The sequence below is a fragment of the Paramisgurnus dabryanus genome, chromosome 2 (assembly GCF_030506205.2).
Source record: "Paramisgurnus dabryanus chromosome 2, PD_genome_1.1, whole genome shotgun sequence".
NCBI lineage: Eukaryota > Metazoa > Chordata > Actinopteri > Cypriniformes > Cobitidae > Paramisgurnus > Paramisgurnus dabryanus.
Window position 1 is genome coordinate 31,851,507 of NC_133338.1, and position 27,784 is coordinate 31,879,290.

Sequence of the window (27,784 nt, forward strand, 5' to 3'; positions counted from 1 at the left end):
TTTTATATTGTACAGTACAAACTGTAAATTGTATTCCCTTCCCCAAACCCTAACTCCAACCCTCACAGAAACTTTCTCCTACTTCAGATTTTAAAGAAAAACATTCTGTTTTATTTATAATCTTATTTCCTCACGAGGACCTCAGAATGTCCCCACAAAATCAAAAATTCACTGGTATTATTACTATCTGTGTGTGATGATTGCCAGAATCGTAAATATAACGAAGTAAATGTAGTGCACTCACATCTGGTCCAGACAAAATGTTGACCTGACATCAAAATCCAACGTTTATCTGACGCCAGGGTTCAACGTTGATTTTACGTCAAGACCCAACGTCGATCTGATGTCAAGACCAAACGTCGGCCTGACATCAAGACCCAACTTTGGCCTGACTTCAAGACGCAGCGTTGAACGAAGGAAAAAATTAATCTGCACAGTGTAAAGAAGTATTTTACATTTAAAATATATTTGTGTAAAATTACTCTCTTTTAATTGTACTTTCAAGAGTACACATTTTTCAAAATCTTACTCATGTAAATATAACGACATAAATGTAGTGTGTTCCTACCCACATCTGGTTAAGACCAATGTCGACTTGACATCGAAATCCAACATTGACCTGACATCAAAATTCAACATTGATCTTATGCCAGGACCCAAAATTGATCAGTCTAATGCAACATTAATCTGACATAAAGACCCAATTTCGATCTGACATCAAGGCCCGACGTCAAGACCCAACGTTGGTAAATGGACCCATATAAGGACTTCCACTGCGACCTCCTGGGTGAACCTCATTTCACCAAGTAGGATGCGATCCTGGATCAACACCATTGATCAACATTTTTATTAAATGGTTAAATTAAGGTTTAGAAAGTAGTTAGGGGCTTTTATAAATTCTATTCAACAATTATTTCACAATAATTTGAGGAGTAAAAAATTTTTAGGGTTTGAGTAAAGGGTAATTTGTTGTTTCTTTAATTAAAATGTTGATCCAGGACCAACAAAAAAGTTGATCCAGGATCACATCCTACTTTGTGAAATCCCGCCGACCATACTTTCTACACTGAAATTGCCCATAAAATAAATAAAGCAAGATTGTTACGTATGAATCTTTGGTGGAGTGCATTCGGCACATAAATACTCCATGGCACGTTTGCCTATGTTTAGCATGAGAAATCCAACTCTTAAACAGTGTTAATAAATCATAACATAGCTTTAGACCCCCTCCCCCTTAATGTTTCCAACAATTTGTGAATCTAGAATAAGTTTTTGCAAGTGTAATGTCCCACTTCATTGTTCTGCCTGTAAACAGCTTCCTGGCTATCCTTTAATTTAGCTTTTAATCAGTGGCGGCTCGTGACTGCTCTTTCGAGGGGCGATAATTAAAAATAAGTCTTCGTAGTGTCATGTGTGTGGTTCCTTTGTTCAAAATATGTGTTCTGCGCGTTGAGAGATCCTGTGTGCATCACATGTCTTGAAATTATTTAGTAAAGTCATTCCAGAACTGAAGGGTTTATGATAAAAGAGATGCACACAAAATACACACAAGACACTCCCTTAATAGTAAACTTTGTATCTGGCAAACGTGAGCATCTCTTTTATCATAAACCCTTCAGTTCTGGAATGACTTTACTAAATAATTGCAAGACATGTGATGCACACAGGATCTCTCAAAGCGCAGAACACATATTTTGAAAAAAGGAAACACACACATTACAGGGCTACAAACATGTAGTGACGAACTTTGCATCGAGCGCCCTCGAAAAAGAAGTCACCGGCCGCCACTGCTTTTAATACTGTAGAAATCACAGATGTGTTTGACTGCATGTGACATCAAAATATTGTTAGGGCCGCGATTCAAAAACAGTACTGTCAAGTCTCTCTCAATACTTTGATCTGATGCACCCATCTATCTGAACTTGTCAGACTGATTTACATTAACGTATTTGACAGATGCTTTTATCTAAAGCAACTTACAATGCATTACAAAGTATATACATTTTTATCAGTATGTGTCTTCTCTGAGTTTAAACCCATTACCTTTTACACTGCAACAGCAGTGGAGGTGAAGATGACGTCTCCCTTTATTGCATGCTTTTTCACATCATCATCAAGAAATAAAATGCACGTTGTGTAAACTGTATTTAATCAACTGGTGGCAAAACCTCAACCAGAGAACTGCTGTAAAGCAACAAACTGTTCAGTATGTAACATCTTTATTTTTAAAAAAACTTTCATTGAACAGCACTGTTGAAATCTGCTTCACAGCAATTATTTAGTAGAGTCATTCCAGAACTGAACCTGGTCCAATTCCTCTTTTCCTGGAAGTTTCCCTCAGACAACTTCAACTTTCTACATCTGGTCTCCACTTGTAAAGTAAACCAGATGACCTCATCTGTGCTGTTAATTAATACAAAGTTAGGACATTACAGCTACAGAGAACAGTGTTGATTCTTATGAAGTTTTCCAAGCTTTTGGGCACAAACTCACATGCAACGGATGAAAAAATTAACACTTTACTCTGTCCAATTTACTTACTGTTAACACAACAATTTGTTTATTTAATTTCATGTGCTCAATAAACTTCCTTGCAGGCAGTGCTAGATGGGGTATATGTCTATACCTAGAATTGTTTTTTAAAGCAAATGAGATCTCAGGAGATGCTTTTTAAAGTTATTTTTCAGGCTATTTTTTCTTTATTTGATAAACAGTTATTAAGAGATAACAGAAAAGTACAGGGGCCTCAAGCTGTGATTCAAACTCGGGTCGCCGGAAGTGCATCTGCACCATCTGAGCACTGTCCACTACACCATCGGCTTGGACAGGAGATACTTTTAAGGGCTAATATTCTGTTATGTTGGTGGTTTTTAGGTGGTTACAATTTTGCTGAAGACTAGGGCATGTGGTCAGGTTGTGGAAAGGCTATTGTTGCAAATTTAATTTAATGCAATTTAATTGCATTGATTAGTAATCAATACATTGGAAATGTATGTATAATGAATTCTTTTGTTCATTAATTCTTTAGTTAGTTATCACTAAGAAAGACTAATGACATGAGCTCCACTGCTTAACTCTCATTGGTAGTTGCTCCCAAAAGGGGCTCATCAAGTGCAGAAAATTGACTGTTCTTCACTTTGTCAAGTTGCTGGACACTTTCACTTCCTGTCGCCGTGTCTGACGCGGAAGTCTGCATGTTTCGATTAAATTGATGTTGCCTTGCTCTGCTGTTGCTAGAGGCTGGCCGTGCACCTTTTTCTGATATCAGGGGGGTTTACATGCATTTTTCAAAGAGTTTTAGCCATTTAAAAGAGAGTTTGCCTCTAAGCTTTGATGTAGCTTTCCAAAATAATCCATTGAAAACAAATCTTTATTAGACCAGAAAAAAAGGAACAACAAAACATCTGATGTGTGAATCATACTTTCCTGGACGTTCTTCTATTGTCATGAAAAAGTGACACACAAACCAAGTGACTGAAATTACGTGACTGTCTCTGTTATAGTTGTGCAGGGACACTCAGCCAATCACGTATTCTGTGTCTGGATTGGTTAATATGGTTTCCTTGCCTCCGTGTCACATTTGTTTTAGCATGTACATTCTTTGTGGAGTGTCTGACACAATAAGAATTTCCAGTAATCCTGTGCCAACTTTAAAATGTTACTGTAATATCAATATTAATATTATGTTTTAATTACCACAACTATTTCAATGCCACTGATCTCTAGGTCTTTGGTTGGGGGTGGACTGCAATTCCAGTACCACCTGCCTCTGTAAATCAAAGTGATGTTTTTTGTTCTGCTTGTTCTGTTTTTTGGCCATGACTTTGAAGATGTTCCTGAACATTTCAGGGCCAACATTACCACAGCCCTATCACAGAAATTTATGTCCGTTTTATGACTTACATTGTTTCCTTGTCCTTGGCATGTAAAAAATGAAGGTTAAAATGAATTACTGTTACTGTACTTTTAACCTGATTGGTTAAACAGGATACATTAAAAAGAGAGGCTGCAAATGGATGCAACCCACTTTTTAACTATGTAATGGTGTAATCATTACCCACCAGTTATTCTGGGCTAGTCACAAATGACCGGAAACATGAGCCAAAAGGGCTGTTGGCCAAGAGCATGGCTGGCAGCTTGTGCTTTGGCTCATTTCCATGTGTTGCACTTCCATAATATATGATTCCAAGTATAAGGTGTCCTCTGTTTCAGAGAAGACCGGACAGCTCCTGCCCAGACTCCAGCATCTGAAAGCTAGACCCACCTTGATAGTTCAATTCCCCTGCAGGGACACATGCCCATATTTACTGTAAACTGTTCCTTGCCCATATTTTGGTAATTAAATAAATACCCCTATAACAAGTATTAAGTTATGAGGGTATTATTGAAGCCTAAACCTGAGCAGGTTTGGTTTCAATAATACATTGCTTGTCGGCTTAATGCCTTGTAAAACAAGCATTATCTTTGATAGTTTTAAGTTGTAGATATCGTCAGTTGTAATTTTGGGTGGGCAGACATAAACTGCAAACATTAAATGTCTGTAAGCATCCTTTATTTGTATTGTAATGCTATTGTTTCGTTGCTCTAGATTCTTTTTCCTGCTGCGCCACCTCCCTCTGCGTCCACTTCCCTAATCACAGCAAGGGTCAAATCTCCCTTTGTGGAGGAGAGGAAGAGCGTGCTACACCAACAGCAATCCCATGAGACTCCTGTTGAGGAGCTGGCAAAAGAAGTGAAGGATTCTCCTGGCCATCCTCATGTACCCCACCATAAACACAGGCCCAACAGCCATATTCATTCTTCCTGCCGTGAGAGGTGTGGAGAGTTAGAAAGGGCTAGAGGTTGGATGAAGATGCAAAATCACCCGTGAGGGTTAGTGGCTGTTGTGATGGCAGGGGATCAGAGAGGTAAACCAGCATCAATTATTAAGGGAAAGTGATAAGAATTAGTTGTCAAAGCACAGACGGAGATGATTCCAAGGTCAGATTCCCAGAGCGCATGACTCTGGCCTGTTCTATTCATCCCCTTAAAAATTCAGAGCTGGTGCTTCTGTATACTCACTTTTAGAAATGAGACCATCGCAGACCATGCCAAGAACTGCATTCTCTCTCTTGGTTTAGCCACCATTGTAGAAATTAGAGCAAATTCTTCAACAAAAGACCAGAAAAAGGGATGAATCAAACTAGAGGAACAAAAAAGAGAGTGTGCTTCATTTTGTGAGATAACACAGACCTAATGAGAAAAATATTATAGCAGAAAGCTTAAGTAACAGCAGTTAAGATTACACAAAAGATGAAGTAATGGGCTAAAACAACCCAGCATTTTGGGTTTAAACAACCCAGCAGAGGTTAAATTACAACTCAACGAGATGGGTTTGTTCCGTTTTGACCCAACGCTGGGTTGAAAGTCACCCAAACAAAAATATTTCTGTATTTTCTATTATTTTTAATGAAGAGAATGTATCTACTAGGTAAGTTCTGTAAAGCCATTTTTTAAAGGGACTGTAAGTAGGATTTTAAGTGTTTTATTAATCAAAATCAATGTCTTTATTCATAAATATGTCCTCATTGGTATCAAATGAACTCTGCCAGTGATCTTACTTTTCTTTGTAAGCTTAGAATTTCTTCTCTTTACTTACATTGAACGGGTAAGTCCAAGGAGGCTTATGTCGTTCCGCCATATTAATAAACTATAATAGCAAAGACGGACAAAAAGCACTACACTCTTAGAAAGGATGTGTTAATTTTTTACACATCATTGTGCGATAAGCTTTTAACACATTATGTGTAATTTTAACACATTATGTGTCATTTTGTGTTGATTTTGTGTTCAAGTATAACACATGTTGTGTTAAAAGTAACACAAAATGTGTTGTTTCAATAATAACACAGAGATGGGTGGATTCCAGGACGACGCAGTTAGTGTGTTGTCCCAGAATCAACACTAATGTGTTGTTTTTAACACATTCGTTCTAAGAGTGTAGTGCGTTTCCATAATGGTTTTCATTCAAAACCAGCTGAAAGGAGATCAGTGAGTACATAACGGCTACCGTAGTTGCAACACGCATTTGGAAAAGCAAGGCGCTAGAGAGCACTATTCGTTTGAATGCAAAATACAATTTCACCACTAGATGGAGGTAAATCCAACTTACTGTCCCTTTAAAACAAGCGTTTGGCAATTTCACAAAACAATGCAAAATAGTGATAAATACCATATCCGAGATTCACATGTATGATTTCAGGACAAATACAGTCAAGGCTCAGGGTGCCCCTATCATTTGATGAATGAGACCATGAGTATGTCCTTCACATTCAACTTCTGAGAAACCAAATGCCGTACCAAGTGCTTCACGTTTTGTTCTGCTTCCTGATTCTAATTTTATCAAACCGGTGGTATGGTATGCCAAGACTTGAGCATGAGGTTTGTATATCTGGGTGTATCTGCCAGAGTCTCTACAACAGGCTTCCTCAAGTCTTCATCTCCTGCGTGGTCTGGGCCATCAAGAACAGCAGTGCTTTCTTTGGTTCAAACAGTTCCTGTCAGGACAAATCTCAGTCTAAGCCAAGACATAAAGTATTGCAGGAATTATGGTGCCAGAGCCAAGTCATAATAAACTAATTTCTGACAGGGTTGCAGTAGCTTGTTTAGTACTACGGAAGGTCAGTGACACCGGACATTAAGTTTTATATAATTATGGTAATTATCTACCAAACTGATGACAAGTGAACAAAAAGTCCTCGTTGTTGTACCAGACAAGGTCTTTGCAGGCATATTAGCATAGGATTTGAGGTCCCCCTTTGCTAAACAGCAATATGGGGATATTTGATCTTATATGTGTTAAAGTGTGTGAGAGAGTTTCATCCCCACCACAGCTGAACTCAGTGGCCTCTGTTTTGCTCTCTGTTTCTGCTGCAAGGAAAGCTCTCAAAACCTTCAATCTTCAATAGAGGAAGGCTCAGTAATTAACTCCTGTGCATTTAGCTTTAACTGCTTGGGCAAACAACCCAGCATTGCATTGAAGCAACCCAGCAGTTTATTTATTTATTAACCCAGCATGTGTTCTGTCCAATGTTTACCCAGCACTGTGTTAAAAATAAACCATCAGAATTTACAGTGCACACACAGCCAAAGAATGTTAGCTAAACATTGAAATAGAGCTCATTGTTCTCTAGAAATCTTGGTCGGATATCAGCAGATCCTGTTGGGAAGTTTTAATTAGCATGGAGTATGTAAAATGCTCCCTGCAGCATTCAATGTTACATAATATATTGATGAAATAGCATGCTTATTTTGCAGACGTGCTCAGAACAGAGTCACTCTTTTAGTCTTACCTCAATTGACCCAGTCTGGAGGACTAGGTTTCCATCCAACTATCTGTCCAGACCATCTAGTTCTGAGAACTCTTGTGATTAGGGGTGGGGGTGAAAACAGGTGCATGACTAATAATGCAGAAATCCATCGCTTTTAATACTTACTCATCCAAAAATGTTCCTTTGGGAATTTGATTGCTTAGGCAGAATGTTCCAGACCACCAGATGTGCTCATACACACAGGAGCAGTTCCATAGGACAAGTTGGACAACACTGGCATTTCCAGTGCAGTGTCAAATTGCAGCATCCCTTTGCAATGAGAACAGACAAATTCAGCTTTTTTTCTGAATTATTTACAACCCATGAGGGGCCTGCTCACATGCCATTTGCAGGGGGTTACTTCCCAGCAAAGAGTATATTATATATATATATTGAATTGAAATTAATTTCTGAAATCTCGTTTTTTGGTTGTGCATTCCAATTAATTTCAATTCAACTGCAGTTTTTAAACCTTCATAACTTAAAAAATACAGCTAAGTAGCACCATAAACAAAATAATAACACGATAACATAATAATAAACATGTTTTGACAAAAATGTTATTAAAATATGATTTATCTCGTTTTGCAATGAAACTCTTCATATTTCACTATAGGAGTAAGAGACTTGTTGGGTGAGTGTTGGGTTGTATCAGACAGTTTTTACCTGTCTGTCTGCCTATTTGTCTTTCTTTCTGTCTATCCGTCCGAAAAAATATGTCTGTCTGTCGTAAGCAGCTGTTATATTCTTAATGCAAGCCATGCAAAACGACGGTCATCCAGCAGTTTATACTATAGATTCATGCTACAACTTTTGTTCAGCTAATAACACATTTCTCCAAAACAATCCTTGCTTTTCATGAATTTCTTCAGGAATGAGAAAAGTAAGACTTGATACAAAAAGAAAATGAAATAAAAAATACAAGACAAAAAAAATGGCTGGTGTACCTGAGTAAAACACAGAAAGCTTCTTGCAAGCTCCTAAGACCTAAAATGCATAAAATTAGTAACAAAATGTACTAACTTTGCTATTCTTCACTGTTTCGGGGTGATGAATCGAATATAGGCAAATATGTGACATTGACCAAGTTAACGTTTTTGTAAGAGAGGGTCTAAATCATATTTGACATTTATGATTAGGCTTGTGGAATTATACCATCCCTTTATGCACATGATAAAGGGACATACACCGAATTAAACATTTATTTTTATAATAGGTTATATTATTTTGATAAAATAATATATTCTGAAAAATATATACTTATACTTTGCATTTATAATTAAACTAAAATTTAAATTTAGTTTATTAAATTAATACAACTTTCAAACTTTTACACTACGTGACAACGTTAAATGCGAGTGGTTAAGATGAATGATATTGCTGCCATCTACAGGACAACTTATTACAGTGCATTAAATACTCCGCAATGCTGTACAGTGGAAAATCATGCATCAGTAAACAACAACGTTTAACTAAACATAAAAAAAATATTTAGTTTATATCTTAAACGCTTAGCTTTTAATTTAAATCACCAGCTAAGGTTATTCAACATTTCACACTTGGTATTTGTTTATTTGTTTACGATGACTTTTATTTTGAAACAATATGTGTATAACGGTTTTCCCGGATGTAGTTAAGTGCGTCGGTCCGTCCATTATAATTTATACAAATTATCAGTATATATGCCGAAAATGCTGCATACAGTGTGTCTCCACTACCGAAAATCATTTTAAACTTGGTGTTTGTGCAAACTGTAAAACAGTCTAGATTGATTACATGTATCAGGTGCTTTGGACAGAGGGTGAGATATTCGTAATGTGTGATTTGTTTGCAGAATGATCAGTTAACGGTGCAGTCAGCCCGGACAGACCCTGCGGCTAACTTTAGCCTATTCCACCCTGTCACAGCGTAGGTTTTCAAGTCATTTGCTGGTTTGACCCATGATGGCAGACGACGTTCATTCATCTACATCTGACTGAAAGTATGATGTGCGACTCAGGTTATTCAGGTAACATTCAGTTGACAAATGATTTGATAGGGTTTAAATGAAAGAACAATCACACAGGGCTTATCTGCTGGTGCTATGGATGAGTGAGGCACAAATATGTGTCAGGTTAGTGGAGGTTTTCCTGGCAAGAAAGGGCAGTGTTTGCAGATGGTCAGAATGTTTTGGATCAGGATGTGGAGAAACAACAACCCAAACCACTGACACATATAACTGAGCAGGTGAGTTATATATCTTATAACATATGATTATGTCTTTACACACCCCGTGTGACACTTTATTAGGTACACCTTGCTAGTACCAGGTTGGACCCCATTATTTTGCCTACAGAACCAGGCAAAGGTTTTCCAATCTTCTATTGTTCTCAGCTGACAGGAGTGGCACACGGTGTGATTTTTTTCTGCCGTAGCCCATCTGCTTCAAGGTTCAACATGTTGTGCTTTCAGAGATGGTATTCTGAATACTTTGGTTATAATAAGTGGTTATTTGAGTTACTGTTGCCTTTCTATCATCTAAAACCAGTCTACCCATTGTCCCAGATAGCAAAAAATATCTGCAGGACTTCTTTTTGCCGCCAGCCCTAAGCTGTCGGCTATAGGTGCGTCCCGCTGGCGGGGATGAAACGTTTGCCGCCGAATACGTCACTCCCCTTTCTTGCGATTTGCCGGCGGACCGACTGCTTAATTTATGCAAAAGCGGCTGCCGGCTCCTCTGACATCAGCAAGTCATTTTTGTCCACACAACTGCCCCTCATTAGATATTTTGTTTAGATATTAGATACCATTCTCTTTAACCCTATATATGATTGTGTGTGAAAATCCCAGTAGGTTTATTTAATACTCAGCCTGTCTGGCACCAACAGTCGTGCCACGTTCAACGTCACTTATATCCCATTCTGATGCTCGGTTTAAACTTTGTTGCTGCCGCGTGATTGATTGATTAGCCATTTGTGTTAACAAGCAATTAAACATCTAATAAAGTGGCATTTTATATAGTTAAAAAGTATTAAATATAATAAATACAGTGGCATGACATTTATCACACCTGATCTGTTAAATAATGTTGTAATTTAATCTCAGGAGTGAGAAAGAAGGCTCTAATCTCATGGATGTCTGCAGTAAAAACTCAAACCGCACAGCCCCGGTGACTGAAGGGGGACCCAGGCGAGCCGATGTGCCTCTGTGCTCTCGCACTAATGGTTGGAGCTGGCCCCCGCACCCCTTCCAGCTCCTGGCCTGGCTGCTGTACTTGTACTTTGCCGTCACTGGCTTTGGTGTGTTTGTGCCTTTGCTCCCTACACACTGGATCCCAGCTGGATATATTGTATCCTTATTTTGCAGTTTATGATAAAACAGAGTGATAAAAGAAATGCATGTGCATGTCAAATGCATAAATGTAATGTTATAATCTTTAACTCAAAGTTCAGTGTACAGGGATCACATTCGTCTGTCACCTGTTCATGCACCTGATGGCAGTTTCCATCAACCCTGCCGATTATAATGTCAGAGCTAAGAGTTACAAAGGACCCCTGCCGGTGTTCGATCGCACCAAACATGCACATGTCATTGAGAACTGTCACTGCTACCTCTGTGAAGTTGATGTGTAAGTAAAAACAGATGCTTGTGTCTGTCTGTTGTTGTGTTTTTATGCATGTGGCCAGCTAGAATGTATAGTGAGACACAAGGAAGTGAGCATAGTGAATAATCTTTACCTGTAACCTTCATTTTTACAGGGGTCCCAAGTCAAAACATTGTAGTGCTTGTAACAAGTGTGTTGCGAGTTTTGACCACCACTGTAGATGGCTGAACAACTGTGTGGGCAGCAGAAACTACTGGTGGGTCATTTTTGTCACTTTATGTCTACCTGGGAGATAATGTACAGTGAGGAAAATAAGTATTTGAACACCCAGCTATTTTGCAAGTTCTCCCACTTAGAAATCATGGAGGGGTCTGAAATTGTCATCGTAGGTGCATGTCCACTGTGAGAAACATAATCTAAAAAAAATCCAGAAATCGCAATGTATGAATTTTTTAACTATTTATTTGTATAATACAGCTGCAAATAAGTATTTGAACACCTGAGAAAATTAATGTTAATATTTGGTACAGTAGCCTTTGTTTGCAATTACAGAGGTCAAACGTTTCCTGTAGTTTTTCACCAGGTTTGCACCCACTCCTCCACACAGATCTTCTCTAGATCAGTCAGGTTTCTGGCCTGTCACTGAGAAACACGGAGTTTGAGCTTCCTACAAAGATTCTCCATTGGGTTTAGGTCTGGAGACTGGCTAAGTCCACCAGAACCTTGATATGCTTCTTACAGAGCCACTCCTTGGTTATTCTGGCTGTGTGCTTGGGGTCATTGTCATGGTGGAAGACCCCGCCTCGAACCATCTTCAATGCTTTAACTGAGGGAAGAAGGTGGTTCCCTAAAATCTTGCAATACATGTCCCCGGTCATCCTCTCCTCAATACGGTGCAGTCGCCCTGTCCCATGTGCAGAAATACACCCCAAAGCATGATGCTACCACCCCCATGCTTCACAGTAGGGATGGTGTTCTTGAAATGGTACTCATCATTCTTCTTCCTACAAACACTTTTAGTGGAATTATGACCAAAAAGTTCTGTTTTGGTCTCATCTGACCACATGACTTTCTCCCATTACTCCTCTGGATCATCCAAATGGTCATTGGCAAACTTAAGACGGGCCTGGTTTAAGCAGGGGAACCTTCTGTGCCATGCATGATTTCAAACCATGATGTCTTAGTGTATTACCAACAGTAACCTTGGAAACGGTGGTCCCAGCTCTTTTCAGGTCTTTGACCAGCTTCTCCTGTGTGGTTCTGGGCTGATTTCTCACCTTTCTTAGGATCATTTAGACCCCATGAGGTGAGATCTTGCATGGAGCCCCAGTCCGAGGGAGATTGACAGTCATGTTTAGCTTCTTCCATTTTCTACTGATTGCTCCAACAGTGGATCAAGCTGCTTGGCAAATTCCCCGTAACCCTTTCCAGCCTTGTGGAGGTGTATGAGTTTGTCTCTTTGAACCGCTCTTTGGTCTTGGCCATGTCAGTAGTTGGATTCTTACTGATTGTATGGGGTGGACAGGTGTCTTTATGCAGCTAACAACCTCAAACAGGTCCATCTAATTTAGGATAATAAATGAAGTGGAGGTGGACATTTTAAAGGCAGACTAACAGGTCTTTTAGGGTCAGAATTTAAGCTAATAGACAGGTGTTCAAATACTTATTTACAGCTGTATCATACAAATAAATAGTTAAAAAAATCATACATTGTGATTTATGGATTTTTTTTAGATTATGTCTCTCACAGTGGAAATGCCCCTACGATGACAATTTCAGACCCCTCCATGATTTCTAAGTGGGAGAACTTGCAAAATAGCAGGGTGTTCAAATACTTATTTTCCTCACTGTAGAATAAAATCTTTTTAACAGAACGACTATTTTCAAGGAAAAATCCTCTGTGAAGACTTACATTCCACTAATATGCCGTTGTAGCCTGTGACATAAAAACAAATGATGTTTTTTGTGACATTAATAAAAATATCTCATAAGGAAGTCGTAAACCAATTATGAGGTCAAGTGCTGTTGCTTAGCATTGCAAGCAAACAGTCATACAGCTACTGAGTTTTACTTGTTGGCAATGAGCTGCAGTGAATCAGTTGTTTGTTCCACTTTATAAGGCGGAAAATTAATCTATTAAATAAAAACATTCATGTTTGATGGGTGTCTGTACTGTCAAAATGATAAACAGATTTGAAGCCTCATGCAAAACATATGAAAGTTATAAGTAGTGACTCGTGACTTTTTGACTTTAAAACATGATCTCTTTTGTAGATCTTTGTTAGGCTGTTACGTTAATATTTCTTTCTCTTTTTGTTTCTCACAGGCTTTTTCTCAACAGTGTGATTTCTGCTCTTCTGGGGATTGTTTTGGTTGTAGTTATTGCTAGTTTTGTTTTCATAGAGTTTTTTTTGGACCCATCTAAACTCCGATCCGACAAGCACTTTCAACAAGGTAAGAGACGCTGTACACAACAACACTAAGCTCCAAGTCTCTCAGCTGCTTTATTTGTCTCTATGTCTCTTTCTGCAGTAAAGAACGAGTCTGTGGTGTGGTTTGTCTTTCTGCCTGTGGCTCCAGTCACCACGGCAGGTCCAGCCATCCCTGCTCTGGCAGGAGTCACTATTGCCCTGGGACTACTGTCTGCACTTTTGCTTGGCCACTTACTCTGCTTTCACATATACCTCAGTGAGTACTTACTGTATGAGACCGCAATCATGCCTCTGCATTCAATATTAGCCCTATTGTATGTATTAAAGGCACAATATGTACGAGTATCCAAAAACTACTAGCATTATATTATAGGGTTATATTTTTTCATGTGTACTTTTGTCCAAGGTTATCCTTGGTTTCTGCTTTTGCTGCCACAGTAACCATACATCTGTTTGACTTCATGTGGCACTGTGCAGATTGATCGGTGAATGAGATCAAACTATTTCAGTGTTTCCTACAAAGTGGGAGGCTCACGTGAGATGTCACAATCACTTTCATTAAAACGGCATTTAATGAAAATAAAATTTAAAGACAGTGTTTTCATGCAACAACATGCGAGCTGGTTGGAAAGCTTGTGTCTGACCTCAGTGTAAATTTCTGCCAGAGTTTCTGTTGCAAAAAAATTATATCAGACCCTTCCGATATAAACGGTATTGTCTCATCTCGTGTCCCGCTGAGAAAAATACTGTTTACCAAAACGTATTATACCGCCCAGCCCTAGTAGTTCCTTAGTGTATGTGAAAGTACAGGGTGTGCGAAAGTAGTAACATCTAGCACACCTCTCCCCTTTGTGTTTTTTTCATGCCACACTGTGGGGCTTAGATTATAATGTAACAGTTTACATCATCATCCAAGAACATGATTTGTGAGTCCTGTCAGATGGATCAGAGTCCTGCACGGGTCCATTTTTGGAGACCCACTCCCGCCCGTACCCGCAAAGTTCAGCACCAGATCCAACCCGTCACCAGTGATAATATCAAAAAATCTGCACCAGTTAATATTTGGCTTGTGACCCGACCCGCACAGGCATAAACCACACACGCTAAAATCATTCCAATTAAAGTGCTTTATTTTTTATCTCATACCTCTCTCAACATCAAAACAGCGTCATGAATGGGCTAGTGAAACAGGCTAAAGTGCGCGTTGTATCGTGCCATTCAAGAATCCAACAATCAGCACCTAAATAGGCTATGGAACCTGATAACTATACACAAATAGACCTATTAATGAAAAAAGAACAAGCAAAAATTACAACCTACCTACACAACCCCTGCTGTGCTCCTACAACTTCGTCTTGAAATGCTTTCTAAGAGAAGACGTTCCCAGCTTCTGGCTATCAACGGCAACACTTTATGCAACTCCTGCAACGCTCGCTCCAACTAGGCTAAAAGAAGCATCAACAAAGGTCGCGCACTGTCGCAGAGGTGGTGACGTGATGGGTCAAATATTGCACACATTTTCATTCGCGCTACTACCCCCCTGCACAGAGTTAATTATCGCCCACATCCCGGCCCGTGAATTTTAGGAATGTCACAATCCATCCATTTTATACACTTTTATGCGGGTATCCGCAGGTACCCGACCTGTTGCAGGACTCTGTGATGGATTCCTATCAACATTGAAGGTTCACACACCTTCTTTCGTTCCAAGCTCTTTAATAACCTCATCAAGCTGCAGTCATTGTTGTTGTTTAGTGACCTCTAGCAGAGAAAATGGCATATTGTGCCTTTAAAGACAAAAATGTGCATTGTGTAAAATGTCAACATTTTGTAGAAAAATGTTGAGAGCATTTAATATGAACATATCATTTTGACTTTTAGTAAACATTTTGCTTACAGTTGCAATTAGTGAGACAATACATGATGTCAAATATTGCTTAGTTGACCCAGCAGACTGATACTTGCCCTGCTTTATTACTGAAGTTGGGGTTGGGCTGTGGTATAGTCTTAATGCTGCTTCAAATAAAATACTGCAGTGCAGTTATCACTTTGGAAACCAAACAGCTTTGGTCATTCACCACTGTATGCTGTCAACAGGGTCATTTAACTGGGGTTGATTGGTGCAGCCCTAGTAACTATGGCAACAGTACTCCAAAGGCACAGATTATTTTGTAAAAGCACACCGACAGTCATCTGATGATCTGTCTTGTTTTGTGGTTATTTAATTTTCTGTTACTGGGCATGTACTCTTTAAACATTTCCAGCTGTTGGTTTTGAGTATAGCACTTTGCTTTAAAATCATAGTTTTAACTGTGCATGTGACCTCTTCCTTTGGGTTTATTATGCACATATTTAAGGTAAGCTCAGTTTGTTACACCTCGTAGTGATTTATGTGCTTTATATTGAGACATTTTTATTTGTATACATAATTTTTGGCTCACTTTTGTTTGCATTTTCCTAAAGACTAAAGATTCATCCAGATACAACAAAAATCAGTGGTTCTCAGTCTTGAGCACTTTCAAAGATGACTTGTAGTCAAATTCTAACTTCATTTAATGCTAACAAAAGCTGAAAGAGTCAGGATGTTGGCCTATGTAAACTGACATCATTATAACTAACTCTGGAGAATATTAGTAATTTTAAAAACGCCCTCCTCATAGGCTGCTATCTTTACTTCTTAACTTTGTAATACAGAACTTTAATACGTACAGCATAACACCTTTGAATTTTGTCTTGGATAGTAAGGGCGACTTGCAGTGAAATGGTTGAGAGCCACTAAAAAACTATAAAATATTGCCACTCAAATAATGCCGACAGCTAATAGCCTTTATATTGATGAATTGCATCTTATCATGTGCCACAAGGGGGCATTGATAAGAAATAAAATGACAATACACCCTAATATCCACAGTGTATTTCAGTGTAATAAGATGAATAATATTGGCATGATTCATATTCTTAGTCATATTATAAATAATACACTACATAAGGAGGATGTAAAAATATACAATTTCAGATTCTTTATTTCTGTGTCACATTCTTTCCTTTAGTGTGGAACAGACTTAGCACATATGAGTATATTGTGCGACAGCGGCATCGACAAGAGTCCAAAGATATCAGAAACTCCCCTTCAGAGAATGAATCAGGCCTTCCAAAGATGAATCTTATCAAGGTAACGCACAAAAACATTTGCACAATTTATAAAGCACAGCCAAGGTTATATGCACACATACAGCTGGGTTGTGTCTATTGAACTTTCAAGTTGACTTGCTTCCAACTCTATTTTGCTAAATAAATAATGATCAGAAGTGTTGTCACCTTTATAGATATCGGTTTTCAACAGATCTGTTTCATAGGTGTATCTTACCTCTTGACTCTTGTTAGTTGTATACATATTTAAAGAACAGGATACAGAAATCAAATGCACAGGATTAGGGAAAGATGTTGCATAAATGTTTTTGTGGGAAAGCTTGTTCGTGTTTTAGTTTCATTTACATACTGTTTTATTTTGATATTAACGTGGATGCACACTCAATAATAATTTTTCGATGGTTGCTGTCATAAATCTGTCAGCTCCTTATGAATGCTTGTGCATTAAAATAGTGTTAAAATACAGCAAGTGTTGCCTGCATTGCTAGTGTGACTTGCCCATGGCAACCTAGTTGTTTTAACAACCATGTTGGTAAAACAACTTACTGTGGGTACGAAATCGTCTGCGCAGTTGCTTCACAGAGCAATTAACACATTCCCAAGAAAACTTCTCCACCGGGCTGGGGCCAAATCCTCACAGGGGCGGCGCATTGGGCTCACACTGAACTATGGGAAATGAGCGCACACCATTAGTTCACTTCCTGCCACAAGAACACAAGGTGTGTGTTCTAAGGACAGTATAACTCTCTCTAAATGGAGCATTACCATTTGGATTTTAAATATGAGGGTGTAAGCAGGCATTGCAATAACATCGCTTTTGGACAGTACCACCCAACAGCCAGATATCTTGTATCTGACTGGGGATTAGCTCCTAATGTAGTCTATTTATATATTTATACAACATACACAGTTGTGGCCAAAAGTGATGTCCAACTTTGAGCAATTGACACTTTATATTCAGATATTTTATTAAAGATGCATTAAACATTTTGTATGCATTTTGCATTGGTATATTTAGAGTGTAAACTGAAACACAACTTTGAGGAGAATTAAAAAAATTACACACACAACACATGTGCAAAGTTAATAAAGACATAACCCAGGACAATGATTTCAAAATATTACCACAAGTGGATGCACTAATTTTAATAACAGGTAAAATTGTAGTAAATATGCTTTATTAGTTTTTTTTTTATGATATATTTGATTAAAAGTACTAAATAGTATTTAGTGTTTTGCTCATTTTGTACCATACATCTCATATTTAGGTGTTTTATTCTAACCCGAGGTAGCATTAAATGCATTGTATGAAATCCCCCCAATAATCACTTTTGGCCACTACTGCTGCATGAAATATGTACAGTAAAGACTAAGAAGAGTTTATATTTACTGAAGCTGAGTCATCCAAAATAATGGATGTGATATGTGTAAAATATTTGTATGTAAAATATTTGAGTTGAAATTAATAATCTCAATAAGAGATTTGTTGCCAGGGACACTGATCGCTAATGTTTATAAATATTTGTAATGTGAAAATGTACTTTGTCCAAAATAATTTCCTAAAATAAAACAATGTTGCAAATGATCTTGCGGTTCAAACAGTCTGAGAAGCGTGTCATTTTTTTTTTGAGATTCTGTTAAATTTAAACAGGTTCAGACTTAGCAAATACTTTCAAAAAGGGTTATGTAAGTTGACCCTAATTTTTACTCCGTAGTAGTCCTCACGAAAGGATGTGTGCATGTGACTTCACTCTTTTCTTAAAAGAACTGTTTGCTTTGGCTTGCTGTACAGATTGTTGTGTTGGGCAGGGCTGCTGTCTCACTAATCATACATAACCACATACTGTATACTCACAAGTGCACGTGTGCCACAAGTACCCCACACACCCAGTAGACACACAGACTTACACGCACATACTCCTCCTTAACGCCACATTCTCTAAACAACAACAAAAATAAGCATCCACTTATGCAATTTGCAAATATACCACTTGATGCATGTTGCTTGGATGCCAGTCAGGGTGTCTACACTAAATCAAGTTTAGGAAAAATGGACAAACACAATCAAAGCCACAAATATGGAAGGAAGCCATAATGAATCACCATGAAAACACATTCATTTGGCCAAACCCTTTGTTAACAGACCTACACAGATGGTGAAGTTTACTGTACTCCACCATCATTTGACAGCAGTTCTTGGTTAATTCTTGGTTTAAAGGTGCTGTAAACTGTATTTGGCAGATGAATAATAAGAGTTATGTATGGTAATGACAGACCGTGACGTGAGCCTCAAACACGATTGTTTCCTCCTCCTTATGTAAACCTTTTGCATGCAAAAGACTGCTGGAAAACAGGCCAGTCTCAACATCACACAGAGGCAAGATGTACGCCCCAAACAGTAAATAACACATTCAATTAGTTACAATGTTGTTACAATGCTAAAAACTAAGTTTTAACTGCCAAATTAGTCCTCTATGCTAGTTAATGCTACCTACTAGAGTTTAGGCTGAAGTTCTACTATTGACGTTACAGTTACGTTTTGCAGGTCCATACTGAAAAAAAACACAAAATTACCCCTTAGAAAAGTCAATTTTCCAATCTTCCTAATAATTGATTATTTCTTAAAATCTGTATTTTTGTCTGAGACAGGCTCAAACATAAGCTCTGAGAAACAGCCAATCAGAGCAGAGCTCAACGTTATTATTCATGACCCTTTCAACTAAGGTAATAATAGACCATTTCATTCTGGGAGCAAATCCTAGGGTTGTAAATAGACGTCTCTGGAAAGTTTGTACACTTATAAAGCCACATACCTACTATGTAGGTATTAGAAAACAATGTAACATATTTAATCAATGCATTCTTTGGCACCTTTAATGTTCACCAGAATCTTCTGATTACATCTGACTAAAATGTTAACTATGATCTTTAAAAAAATCATCTAAAGGTTTATGTTTAAATGCTTGAAATTACTTTTGTAGACAAAAATATACCTGTGCCAAAAATTATTAGAAAAACTAACATTTTATTTAAAAAATATATATTTTTAAATAGATGACTTAAGTCCGTTTCACACGGTACGCGGTAAGCGGCAAAATCGCCGCGCGGCTTCAGCTTTTCTCTTGTATTGGAAGCGTTTTGTGCAGCATTTAATGTAAATATGTTTATCTTCAACGGCGCCTGTCATGAAGTACCATGTCCGGAGAAGGAATAGGATTTTGGGTGTACGAGCAAGGCGTGTGGACCAACTCCGCTTTACCTCTGTAACCGCCCCCGTTTTGCCGCTTTCCGCACGTCTCCTATTGAAAAAGAACTAAACACACCGCGTACCATATGAAACAGCCTTTAGATGGGCAACTTCGGTCCTGGAGGGCCGGTGTCCTGCAGAGATTGGCTCCAACCATAATTAAACACACCTGAAACAGCCAATTATATTTTGTTACTTTTATCGAGAAATAAATACTTTTAAATCCAAAAACACCGTTCTCGTAACGTAAAAATACCTCTAAAGTGACTTTTGATACCGCTTTTGGAAACTAGCCAAGGAACGCCCATCAAGCGAGTGTGTGTCGCTCGGTGTCGTTCACTTTTGTAGCTAATGTGACTGTAGGGTTAGACTGAATATTGAAGAAAAAGCATCCAATAAGAGCCCATATTAAATATGAACTCCTTTGATATTCTTCAAAATTCATGCTAAGGTGAAACTTCAAGAAGCTTTTTGATAAAATGAAATTAATACGGTTTTGCCATTTCTAGGCAAAGGGTTAGTGCATTTCACATGATAAAATATAACAGAGTTTTGATTTATTTTGGATGCTTTTAGTCACCAACATTATAGTTAGATTTGTGCTACGCCATAGTATGAACGAATGTATTATTATTTTGTTATATGGAAAAATATATAAATAAAGAACAATTGAGTGTTTCAAAACTTTTGACCCAACTTTATATAATAGGGCTAAACAATTAATCAATCAAAAAAAAACATCAGGATTACAATAACGGGTGAAACCATTAGATGATCGCCAAAAGCCTTAATTACAGCTGTCCATTGTTCTCATTTCTCTGCGTTTGGGCATATAGTGGTATGGTGGTGAATCAGAGATTTTAAAATTGATGTCCTTTAGCCATTTGTTTTAGATTTTGTTTTGAAACTCCCATAATTATTTGTGATTTTACATTATTTAGTTTTGGATGTTTAGAATTTACCATGCAGCTGCTTCACAGAGAGTTATAAAACATTTCACAACTTCAATGTAAAATCTATTAACCGGCAATAACCGCTATTACAACATCAAGGTGAATTATCAACAATTATGTCATAATCGTGCAGCCCTAATATAATACATTTCACTATAATATTCTGAATATCCTGCTATTATATTATGTTTAATCAGGAATCAATCAATAACAAGTGAATTTTCTTTCTTTTTTTTTTATCTGCTATTGACCAACTGTCTCTCACTTTTTTCCATTTCATTGCTTTGCTGCAGCAACAAGTCAGTTACTCTGGAACATTAGGCTATACCAACCCTGAGATGGAGGTAGAAGATCCCAATGCTATAAGCTCCCAAGAAGGATCAGCGTAAGTCCTGTTAGACCAGTAAAATGATTGACATGCTTTTTTTAATTCATTTAGCACATATTTGAATATGCAACAGCTATTGTGTAATGCATTTAATGACATCCTAATATAAAAAATGTGATTGTGGTGCTGTTTACCAGTCAGTGGCTCAGAATTAGAGTTCTAAATAGATATGTTATAAATATGTTATAAATATACAATAATGTCCGTAGTCAAAATAATTAGGTGTAAAACAAGTCTTAAGTTACTGAGGTCTGGTTTATCCATGCGTCATATTACATAATAAAGTAACAGTCGGCATTAACGGTAACTTCATATAATGCCAATTACAAAGAAAGCTTTCACAGTGTTGTCATAGTCACTGTTTTCTAAACAGACTGTGCTGAAGTCTTTCCCATGAATCTATTGACACAGAGCAGATTTACAGATATTTTCAGCTCTACCAATGACATTTTCAAGTTGTTAAATGTGAAATGCCACACTTTGAAATGGTTATTAACCCTATTTATTGTCAATATTAGCTAATATTTAAACATATGGATAGATTTTTAAGAAAGTAAATATCTTGACAAATCTGTTACGTTCCTCCAGTCTGCAAGATTTTTGTAAGATTAGAGAGTATATTTAAAAAAAGTCTTCTTATCTAAATGTTTTTTACTAGAAAGCTTAATACTGAAATAGAGAAAGAAAGGCTCTAGTTCTGGGTGTGTCATCTGTCAAATGAGATCATGGGTCATCATTAGTAATACATCTAAAGAGAGGTGTGGATATGTGGTTGCATGTGGACGTGAGCCAGCAATGGCCGGGATAGTGGCTTGAATTCCACTCTGATGTCTGCTCAGATACTGTGATGTGAAAGATCAGCAGTTATGGGTGGGTGATGGGCAGGCCCACACAAAATCTGCACATGCAGTACACAGCTGAAAGTTCTGCACATGCTCCACCCCTTGCGTGCCTATTCAATATTTGCTAATTCAGATTAATCTTATTGTACTTTCTGCAAACAATCAAAATGTAGTACCGTCAACAGAAAATGCACTTTTATTTGTGTTTTGTCCTTTGTCATTTGTTTTTCTACAGCTCTTTTGTCCAGTCATAACAATTGAACGTTGGGCAGGGTCTTTAACATCTGAATTTAATAACATCAAAAATAGCTTGATCCTTGTGTCTGATGCTTTGATTTTGGATGTCTGTCTGCAGGCATTATGGCAACGGCAGGGTCAGATGCTCATCCGAAAAAATGGGTGAAGAAGAGCTCCACCAAGCTGTCCTGCAGCCCAGAGCATCACCTCTGCCACACAAACACACACAGGTCAGACACAGTACCACACACGCATCATAGATACACAAAACATATGTGATTTTCAGGGTTTAAATATGCAACTATTGCTTTGTTTACTGCACTTCAAAATTTGACAAATGTTTGCTGTTTCGTGTATTTGGTTAGAAGAAAAAGAGGAAAGTACGCAAACTTGCAACCGAGTTGAGCAGTGACAGGTCCACTGACACCAGTGTCACCAAAGGCATGCCAAAGACTTCTGGTGAGCAGGGTAAGACAGACAGATATGCAACCAGATGACTGTAAGGTCTTACAGCTTAGAAGCTAAAATGCTGAATGTAAGGCCTGAAAAGAAGTCTGTTTTCCTTATTCTTTCAGTGAAGTGTAGCATTAGTTAAAGGAATAGTCCATTTTCTTAAAAAAATCCAGATAATTTACTCACCACCATGTCATCCAAAATGTTGATGTCTTTCTTTGTTCAGTCAAGAAGAAATTATGTTTTTTGAGGAAAACATTGCAGGATTTTTTATTTTAATGGACTTTAATAGAGCCCAACATTTAATACTTAACTCAACACTTAACAGTTTATTTCAACGGAGTTTCAAAGGACTATAAACAATCCCAAACGAGGCATAAGGGTCTTATCTAGCGAAACGATTGTCATTTTTGACAAAAAAAAAAAAAATGCACTTTTAAACCACAACTTCTCGTCCAGGTCGGGTCGTGATGCGCCAGCGTGACCCCACGCAATACGTCATGACGTCAAGAGATCACAGAGGACGAACGCGAAACTACGCCCCAGTGTTTACAAGTGTGTTGAAAGAGGACCGTTCCGACGTTCTTGTATGTCAACTGATACTAATAAATGTCTTTGTGTCAGTTTATTGTTTACAATGGTCCGCATATGTGCGTTGCATATATGTAACACGTGACCTCTCCACGTCACTACGCAGGACCGGAGACAGACGAGAAGTTGTGGTTTAAAGGGAAATTCCGCCTTGAAATGATCCTAGGGTTAATAACAAACGTGTACCGAGTTCGACCGTTCACTGGAGTTTGTTTTCATGTTAGTCTAACGTGACCAGTGTTATTGCTAAACGCAAATTAGCATGTTATGGTAGCCTTCGGGGCATCAGTGCATTAAAAACGAAATCGCTATGTCTATACTACTAATAATGCTCAAAATAACCCCACACTTACACTGTAGCACAATGAGGGTCTCTATATGTAAACCGAAGCATTGAGAACTTTGCAAGTGTACAGGCAGTTTATTAAAAATAAACACTTACCGTTCACGTCTGGATCACATATCCATGCGGGCGCCATCTTGGGAAAACTGAACTCTCACGTGAAAGCACAACACCTGTTCCACAACAACGGGCAACAACGTTTCACGCGAGAGTTTAGTTTTCCCAAGATGGCGCCCGCATGGATATGTGATCCAGACGTGAACGGTAAGTGTTTATTTTTAATAAACTGCCTGTACACTTGCAAAGTTCTCAATGCTTCGGTTTACATATAGAGACCCTCATTGTGCTACAGTGTAAGTGTGGGGTTATTTTGAGCATTATTAGTAGTATAGACATAGCGATTTCGTTTTTAATGCACTGATGCCCCGAAGGCTACCATAACATGCTAATTTGCGTTTAGCAATAACACTGGTCACGTTAGACTAACATGAAAACAAACTCCAGTGAACGGTCGAACTCGGTACACGTTTGTTATTAACCCTAGGATCATTTCAAGGCGGAATTTCCCTTTAAAAGTGCATATTTTTATTTTTCTTGTCAAAAATGACAATCGCTTCGCTAGATAAGACCCTTATGCCTCGTTTGAAATCGTTTAGAGTCCTTTGAAACTTCACTGAAAAAAACTGTTAAGTGTTGAGTTAAGTATTAAATGTTGGGCTCTATTAAAGTCCATTAAAATGAGAAAAATCTTGCAATGTTTTCATCAAAAAACATAATTTCTTCTCGACTGAACAAAGAAAGACATCAACATTTTGGATGACATGGTGGTGAGTAAATGATCTGGATTTTTCTTTTAAGAAAATGGACTATTCCTTTAAAATTATACTAGTATTTAATAATGCAAAATTATCATGATAGTCTTTTCCTGATGCCGTGGTCACACTAGACTTTCAGAATGCAACATTTCTATGCAGACCACTGCATACAAGTGTATGGGCAGCAGTTGGATATATAACATCATTCTCTAAAGTGTTTTTGAAAATATACTCAAAATAAGCTCATTTTCCAGCTCCCCTAGAGTTAAGCATTTGATTTTTACCATTTTGGAATCCATTCAGCTAATTTCCGGGTCTGGCGCTAGCACTTTTAGCATAGCTTAGCATAAGCCATTGAATCTGATTAGACCATTAGCATCGCGCCAAAAAAGTAACCAAAGAGTTTCGATATTAAAAAACTATTTAAAACTTGACTCTTCTGTAGTTAGATCATGTACTAAGATCAACAGAAAAATAAATGTTGCGATATTCTAGGCAGATATGGCTAAGAACTATATTCTCATTCTGGGGTAATAATCAAGGACTTTGTTGCCGTATCATGGCTGCAGCAGGCGTAGGGATATTACATAGTGCTCGAAAATAGTCCCCTGCTATTGAAAGTTTAAAGGGGACTATTTTCGGCTGATGCGTAATATGAGAGTATAGTTCCTAGCCATATCTGCCTAGATTATCGCAACTTTTAATTTTCTGTCGATCTTAGTACACAATGTAACTACAGAAGAGTCAAGTTTTTAATAGGAAAAATATCCAAACTCTTTGGTCATTTTTAGTGCGATGCTAATGGTCTAATCAGATTCAATGGATTATGCTATGCTATGCTAAAAGTGGTAGCGCCATACCAGGAGATCAGCTGAATGGATTCCAAAAAGGTAAAAATTAAATGTTTAACTTGAATGTGAGCCTATTTTCAAAAAAGTGGAGTGTCCCTTTAATTATTATTGTATGAAATAGAACTATGTGATACTGTTATGTTTTTCCTTTACCTTAAAAGTCACGCTGTGATATATCTATCATCTACTGGTTACACATCTTCATGTGATACGAATTCCCAGGTCAGACTTCACCAAACTTGATATTTTGCGAAAATATTTGCAAAAGCTTCGTTTCCGGTCTGAGGCAATTGTAGCCATATGAATGAAAAGTCTAATGTGACTGCGGCATCATACATGTCTTTGTTTGAAAACACATTATTAACAAGTAATTTTTTTAGCTAAAATAGTTAATGTACATGCTCTTACGCTGTTTATGTGCCTTGGTTGAATGTTTGATATACAGTATCCACTGTCTTAGCATATTACACCACAATTTTAGCTGGTGTTAAGTATTGTGAGTAGTTTACTGATAGTCTTCCTGGTGTAATGATTATTTTATCTTAAGTTGCTTATGTTAGGTATCAGTTGTACCTACAATAATTTTACATACTGTACTGTATTAAATGCAGTATGTTTCATTTTTTTATAACTTAATATTTTTCAGTAGACCTGATAGTGTCATAGTTACCTTTGTGATCTGTGTCTATGTGTGTCTTGCTTGCCTCAACTAGAGTCCTCTGTAGCTGCTGCCACCGTGTCCGCATCTCTCGGTCAACGTTTACCCTTCCCAGCATTTCCCCTGCGGTCCTCCCTCCCCCCTCTTGGGCCTGTACAGGCAGCTGGTCCCCCCTCTGAGTATCATTCTGACTCCGCAGAATCCCTGGAGGAGATCCCCGTAGCAATGGCCCGGCTCGGCAGCGCCGCCTTGGCGGGGCTTCCAGCCCCTATCTGCACTTCTCCCCCTGCAGCTTCAGCCACTTATTCCTCTTCCCTTCAGTGCGCTTTGCCACCCTCTGCGGCTGGGCAAACTCTACCCTACCCTCAACCCAGGATCAGGAGGAAGGCAATTGGTCGTAGAGCTCCAGAGCCGAGGTTTGAGATGATGTCCCATAATACATCTGTGTTTGCAAGTCGAGAGAGCGGGGAACCTGCTTTGCCTCAAAAAGGCACAAGTGCTGAAGAAAGTCCCTATTTGGCAAAAAGGAAAAGGACTGGTAAAAAGAGAAGTGTGGAAGATCCCAAGCCCAGCTAAAAGGTGGAAACGACTGCTACACTACAGAGACGCACCGGTTTCAGTGAGGACTAATCAGGCAGTCGGATGGCATTGTTTCTCTGTCAAAACTTCCAGCTTTTGATGAGAATCGCATAGACTTGTAGCTCTGATAACCTGATGCAACCTATGCAGACAACACTAAATGTCAGCAATGAGGCTGAATGCCTGGAATAAGAGGTTCCAGTTATCAAACCCCTCAGGGTAAAGACATTTCTTTGCTCAATAACATTCGGTCTTAATTCTTTAAAAATTTGCTATAGCCATGTTTGAAAAGGGGGTTATACAAGATCAGCTCAGAATCGCATACATTGAAATATTTAAGAGGTTATGGGTTATGAAAGAATGGAAGCTGATTGTGGATTTAGACATTGTTGACTCACAATCGTCTCGTGAATCTTGAGGAAAGTTTAGAAATATACAATGTTATTTAGCTTTTCATTAATTCCAGTACATTTCACTACGACTCTAATGTAGCATCGCACAAATACCTTTTACTTACTTTAATACTTTAATGCAGTCCTTTATTTATAAATGTTATTTGCCAAAGTTTTGCATTCCGTTTTTTAAAATGAAACACATTTTTTTCAGTATTTGTACATTGCCCAAACGTTACAATATGTTTTTTAATTATTGTTGTTATTGTATGTTTTATTATAATATTATTTCTTGTATTTCATTTTTAAAAGCTTGTATGTCTAATTTGAATGAAATCTACAGATAAGTTTGGGTACTGTATCTGTTCTCTAGTAAATACTAAAAACATTTATGTCTTTGGTTATTGCACCCTTAATACGTAACAAATTAGCATCTCATTAGACCCTGATGAGTGTCTAGTCTCTCAAACATTGTTTAGAGAACCCTGTCAGATATTTATTTTCAGTATATGATTTGTCACGTGCTGTTGTGGAGAGAGAGAGAGAGAGAGTGGCTCGGTGATGGGTTTAATGCGATGTAGAGAACTGCTAGATGTGATGATGTTGTATGATGAATAAGGGCCAACAGGGACTTAAGGGGAGAAACAATATGTAAATTAGAATTTTAGGTTATTTTAAGTTATTTCAATGTTCATTTTGGAGCTCAGAGTTTATCAATTAGCATAGCTTCAATGGATTTTGTATCTGTTTACGGTTTCTTATTTTCAGCATTCTGAAGAACAATTGATTTATTTTTGTAAGATTTACCTAAGAAACCACCCTTCAATAAATTTTGCACTGTTGAAAACATATACACGAGTTAAGATATCTAACTGGTGAACAGAGGAAATGAAAATGAGACACCAGAGATATAGTAAGTTT

General features: G+C 38.0%; 1 protein-coding gene across 2 annotated transcripts; it reads left to right on the forward strand.

Moving 5' to 3' along the window:
* The first annotated feature begins 8,972 nt into the window (after positions 1-8,972).
* Positions 8,973-27,714, forward strand: zdhhc1 (zDHHC palmitoyltransferase 1). 2 transcript variants are annotated; one of them, XM_065267707.1, is made up of 11 exons: positions 8,973-9,575; positions 10,434-10,677; positions 10,781-10,956; positions 11,087-11,188; positions 13,259-13,386; positions 13,465-13,620; positions 16,415-16,536; positions 21,008-21,099; positions 22,300-22,411; positions 22,547-22,649; positions 25,948-27,714. In XM_065267707.1, the coding sequence occupies exons 2-11, from the start codon at positions 10,459-10,461 to the stop codon at positions 26,466-26,468; spliced, it is 1,731 nt and encodes a 576-aa protein (XP_065123779.1). In that variant the 5' UTR covers positions 8,973-9,575; positions 10,434-10,458; the 3' UTR covers positions 26,469-27,714. The 2 variants fall into 2 exon arrangements, with proteins under 2 accessions (XP_065123779.1, XP_065123780.1); XM_065267708.1 differs by having other exon boundaries at positions 22,547-22,640.
* The last annotated feature ends 70 nt before the right edge of the window (positions 27,715-27,784 follow it).